The sequence below is a fragment of the Sphaeroforma arctica genome (assembly GCF_001186125.1).
Source record: "Sphaeroforma arctica JP610 unplaced genomic scaffold supercont1.414, whole genome shotgun sequence".
Taxonomy (NCBI): domain Eukaryota; class Ichthyosporea; order Ichthyophonida; genus Sphaeroforma; species Sphaeroforma arctica.
The window spans coordinates 70,270-76,184 of NW_014040144.1; the positions used below are offsets into that span (position 1 = coordinate 70,270).

General features: G+C 43.4%; 2 protein-coding genes across 2 annotated transcripts in view; one reads left to right on the forward strand and one right to left on the reverse strand.

Moving 5' to 3' along the window:
- Nucleotides 1–713, reverse strand: part of SARC_06031 (hypothetical protein) — a gene marked incomplete at its 5' end in the record, with an annotated part of 20,476 nt that extends 19,763 nt beyond the window's left edge. Inside the window, one exon of the mRNA XM_014300087.1 lies at nt 603–713. Coding sequence (XP_014155562.1) covers nt 603–713 — 111 coding nt within the window. The remainder of the gene's footprint in view (nt 1–602) is intronic.
- A 1,125-nt stretch (nt 714–1,838) lies between these two features.
- SARC_06032 (hypothetical protein) lies at nt 1,839–2,369 on the forward strand (the record flags this gene model as incomplete). The annotated part of the gene is made up of 1 exon (XM_014300088.1): nt 1,839–2,369. The coding sequence occupies one exon, from the start codon at nt 1,839–1,841 to the stop codon at nt 2,367–2,369; it is 531 nt and encodes a 176-aa protein (XP_014155563.1).
- Between the last annotated feature and the right edge of the window lie 3,546 nt (nt 2,370–5,915).

Below are 5,915 nucleotides of genomic sequence, written 5' to 3' on the forward strand. Positions count from 1 at the left end.
ATGTATATACCCACCCACATACATACACCCACACATGCATACATAGACATATCGTCTACACATGAACACACACACAATATATATATATATATATATATATACGTCCATCCATCCATACATCCATACATTCATACGTACATGCATACATATTTACATACATACATACATAAGAATATACATACATACATACATACATAAGAATATACATACATGCACGCAACCACTCACGAACGCATGCAAGCATGCATGCATATAAATATATATATATATGTGTGTGTGTGTGTGTATCTGTGTGTGTGTGTGTATGTATGCATGTGCGTAGGTATGAATATATGCTGAAATAGTCGCTTCTAGGTATCCATGATGATTGTTAACATCTAGGTATTCACGATGATTTCCAGGATATATTGCCAATTATCCGGTGTGCAACTGCGGATTGTCGCTCATTTACCAAGCAGCCCACACAAGCTACATTAATACCCACTTGTATACCAATGTTTTTAATTTTGTTCTGAATTTAATTTTAAGCGACGCCAGTTTCTGGAGAGCATTACTTGCAGATTTACATCTATCTATATAATGTTTCGGTACAAAGTACATACTGTTGCGAGATCAGGTGACGTATAACCCTTGTCCTCATTGTCTAGATCTTCCGGCGAAGGTCGCTTCGACACCGAGAACCGACCAACGTCTATTCTTTTATCTTTCCCCATTTTGATACTTCAGCTTTTGTAACGTCACAGCTACCTCAATATCCGAGAAAAACTATATCTGTTCGTACCCAGGCCGGATAAGGAATTGGATACACACTTTGAAAGAAGTCTATACTAGTGAGTTTGTATCTAGATTCTCGACCTCGTGATCTCGAATGGTATGACCGATGTCACGATTGTATCGGGTACTTCTAATCGATATGCTACTTTGCTACCGCCATTAGTTTACTGCGCTGTGCACGTGTGTAGTATGTAGTCACAAACTCAATAGTAAACTTTTAAGTATTATTATTTATCGTGTCACAATGATATTCGCCTCTGTACGCCTTCACAGTTCACACAGGCTCACGGCTTACCTTTGTCTAACTGTCTACTGTATCTGTGACCTGTCAGGGCTACATAGTGCTCACTGCTCACACTGCTCAGTGCTGTCACTTTTATTATTTTTTTAGAAAAACAATATATGTACTGTAGTGATTGATGGTCTCTCTTCTCTTCTTGTTGGTTGAAATTATCATATTTTTTTTATACATACGTCATCTCTCGACTCTGAGCTCTGACTGACTGAGACTCTCACAGTCTTTCTCTCAGTCTCTCGGTCCTCAACCAGGCACCAGCTGACCAGCAGGAGGAAGTCCAGGACTCCTGGGCAGCTGGGCTCCAGGCAGGGGGGGGTCTCACAGGAGTTGTTTACTCCATATGTATGTATTTTTAACTTTTTTTACTGATGATGATGTATGTTTTTTAAAATTACGTGACTTCTGCATATTTATATTTTTATATATTAATTAATATATATTTCACTAAAACATATTTTCTAATCATAGCATAAAAGCCTTCTTGATATTTAGACAAAGGCAGTCCTCGTTATATGTCTACCTCTTCAATTGTCTACCTCGATATATGTCCACTTTTAATTTCGGCTGACCCTGGAAGTCTGGAACTAATTAATCAGAAGCTCTCAGTTTAAATTTTAACTCATCATATACTTCCTATTGATCCGACCGTGAGTGGGTCATGGGTACAATCTCAGTGAGACTTCATACAATAAGTATTAAGTATACATATGTGTAGTCTACACTCTACACACAGTGAATACGCGCCACTAAGACTTACTTCTTCTCCATGGAGGATACTTCTAGCTTAGGTCGCTGTTGCGTGCAAGGGTGCACGATCACGCATCCGACATCAGGTGCTCACAGATTTACTGGTTGCAATCGTAATATGCATGCCTTTTGTGGCGTGCATCGTGGTGAGAGGTTTGGATCGAATTCGATCGGATACTGCTTGTCTACAGATAATTTCAAGCCACCAAATGCATCAACAGCGAGCCAATCAGACGAATTGACACCACTTGCATCCGCAGCATCACTGTTAGATCAGACAACTACTGATTCTGTTGCAATGCAGAAAGATGATACGACACAATTTACGTCTAAGCAAGGTGTATCGTCTGGGGTAAAGGAAGCGTCAGATACAAGAGTGAAGAGACTGTCTAATAGTAATAAAAAGAAAGTGTACAAACAGACTGTGTTTTCAAAGGTGCGTGCCCTTCCTGAAAAGAGAGTTAATCTAACAAACGACGAGAAAGGTGTCGTCGTGCGCACTATCAAAAAGAGTGGATATGACTTGAGCAAGCCATGGAGAGTGATTTAGTTAAAGAAGCCGTACAAGCTGCACGTGCAACATATGATATAAGTATAAACTATACAGAGGTTTAGGATCGCTGAAGAGAAATTATTGGCCCTGGGCGGAACCTGGACATATATAGAGGTATGACTGTATGTTCTAATTGTTTTTTTATTTTTGTTTACTTTCTTTTTCAAAAAACCAAATATGGTCCCTCGAAATCCTCAAAGTTCGGTCCTTATTCTTCAAACCCAAAATTAGGACAGCCTCCTAAAAAAAAGACAAAATCAGCCCAAAAATGATTATGTATCACAATTTTTGGCGCCAAAAATCCAAAGTTTCCAAAAATGTAGATCCGGAACTGGGGAGGTGTACGGTTTGTACTCCCCTAAGTTTCCTGATTTGGTGAACAGGATCAATCTTCTTACGGAAGCGCTCAGTTGTTAAGTCGCCGCGTGATCCTGTACGTATGGAAGCAATGACAGAGGCGAAAGCGTATAACAAGGAGGCCCATCGGTTTATGAAAAAAAATAAGATTCGCCTCCATCACAAGCCGAACGTGACGCCGGTGCGGTTGATCTACAGGGGTAATCTTGATAAGGACTATCATCAGCAGCGGCTGGCGCAGAAAGAGAAAATAAATGAGATGACTGCTCAAGGCATCATCAAAAAGCAGAGGCTGTGGTTATCGAAGACAGTGATGCCACGAAAGGACCCACATACGAAGCCGAAGAGTAAGAATGATTGGCGATTTTGTACCAAATTTTCCAAGTGGAGGGTGAAGCTTGAGCAAGAGCCATTCCGCATTCCTTCGGAACAGGATATGTTTCGCCATATCGCTGGCAAACCTCGGGTGACAGTCTTAGACTGTGGCAATGGGTTTGCACAGTTATAATTGGATGACGGGATCCGTAATATATAATTTTTATAACCCCCTGGCCAGGTACAGGTACACCTTCTTGCCTTTTGGTTTAACTGAGACCTCCTGACGTTTTTAGGATTCCTGGGGTACATCTTTGATGCGTTAGAAGGGGTAATAAGGTACATCTATGATATCATGTTTGCGTCCGACACAGCGTAACAGCACTGTCAGCTGCTAAGGGAGTTCCTTCAGCAATGTAAAAAGTATGACGTGCAGTTTGGAATGCGCAAGGTCAGGATGGCATGTTACAAGCGCACTGTCAAGCTTCTTGGGCGCTGGGCTGGATTTGAAGGTGTTGCCATTTCGTATGACCGGTTGGCCCCTCTTCTGGTGGTGGACAGGTTGGACAACCAAGATAGGTTCCAGCCCTGGTATCACACTGTTGTCTTTCGGAAAAAAAATAGTATTGAAAGCTTTGCACAGATACTTGCACCGGTAATTAAATTGATGAAGGATGGAGTGAAGTTTAAGTGGGGTCCAGCGCAGAAGGCTGCGTTCCGGCTCGTTAATGATTGTCTGCAGGAGTGTACGATCTTAGTCGGACCAGCCGAGGCTGGAGGAGCCTTTGTACAGTACACACCAGCATGCGGATGCTTACGTGTGCACATTGGTGTGGGCGGTTTCACGTATGTACTCAAGGGATAGGAAGTTATTGCCGGTGTCATATCTCTCATTCAATTTTGCGCAAACCCAGCTAAATTACCATGTCACCGACAAAAAATAAATAGCACTGGTTTATGGTATCAGAAAGCTGTGACAGATCCACGAACGGTCGCATCATTCGGCTAAATTACTCTCTGACCACGAAGCTTTATAGCTCGGGGTATTGGCTTATCCCTATCCTCGCTCCTCGACCGGATTATGATGGATAACCTGGTCCTTCTCGGTATTTCATACTCTGCACTAAACCATTCTGCCGCACTACACGGCGCAGACCCGATCCGTACCACAGAGGTAGGTACTCTACTTAGTAGGTCAGCAAGCGAATATATGGAACATTCGATAGTAACAGTGTTTTGTCAACACCGGCCCAAATTGACTCAGCGCATATCTTCCATTGTCGACTCACTTGGCCCAAGCTTCAAACGGAAATTTACTGACTACTTCTTCCCATCAATCTTTCCTGAACCACTACAGCGACTATAAGAGCCACACCATATGTTCATACATTGTATCATACATACTTGTCATTTTTGAAATAAATAATATTATCCCTATGTGGCGTAAGGACGAGTTTACCACTGACCCGCCAGGTCGGCTGCGGGACATGGGCAGGAGATCTGTCGATACATTGATGTCTTGCTCCTTCATGTGCGGGGCATACTTGTCACAGCTAAAACCCTACTTGTCACAGCTTCATCCGCTTGTGGGTCAGGTGTCAAAGAGGGTTCCAAAGGCGTAACCTTCTGCTGGTTCTTTGTTGCCTTCGCTTGCCTTTTACCCTTCGTCATATTCTTCCGATAGTATATAAACTTAAAATATGTAAAAGTCAGACTAACCAGGCTGACTATCGATTTCAATAAGTTAACGTAAAAGAAAAGTAAGATTTCAAAGTAAATTTACACAATGTAATTTTAAGTTTAGCTTCAGCCCATGCGCTAAAGATTAGGGGATATAAGACTGAGACTATTTTTTTTTTTAGGGTTTTAGGGTTTTTAGGGTTCAGACCCCACCAAAACGTTGACTTGAAATTTGGATTTTCAATCAAAAAAAAAAAATTTATCCAGTAGGGAGTCTGGGGGCCCACAGCCCCACAGTCCCACAGTCCCATATCCGCGAAAAATGTCGGGCCGGGCCGAATCCCCAATTGAGACGTTCGTCCCCAACGACTCCTTACCCAATGACCAATAGAAATTGGACATACAAAAATCTATCACAAACCTCTCTGCCCAGGTCAGTACTCTACAGGCCAATCTCAATCAAATTTTGGGACCGGCTCTAACAACCCCGAACAATGATGGGCCCATCTCCAAGGAGCCTTTGACTGATGACCAATGGAAATCAACCATACACCAAATGCTCACTAACCTCTGTGCAAAAACAAACAACCTTGAATCCGAACTCCGGGACCTTGAATCCCAAACCCATGCACCTATAGATGAAGACACACCCGACACTGTCCGATTTGGCTCCACAAGCCCGCCTGCTCCGCCTGCAAAAAGACCGCGGTCACAGGCGCCCAATAGCAGCAGTGAGCCTCCCAGCTACCGCTCAAAAGTGGACAAACCTGAAAAACCAAGCCCTAAAAAACACCCGACCCCACCAGCTTCTCAGTCCCAATCGCAGCCGCCAGTACCCGAACACCTTTTGACGAAAGTGGTGGGCCGCCCGATGCCGGACAAAACTCTTCATGAAACATAACTCCGGTATGGCTCTTCTTCGGAGCAATTTTCTCTAACGGCAAGCCCCCATCCCAATCACTATTTGAAAAATACTGGCATGCCCAACCAGCCCTCAATCGCCACCACTTTCTCTGGTATCTTCCGTCTAAATCGGTATCTCAACCAAATCGCCGAGGAAGCTTCACCAGTTTCATCCGGCTTTGTGTTCATAGCGACTCTGTCGCCCAAGTGAAACGACACGCAGCACTTACGTGGAAATGGCAGCTCGATGAAAACATCGACCCCCGCTCCCAACAACATCCCGACGCT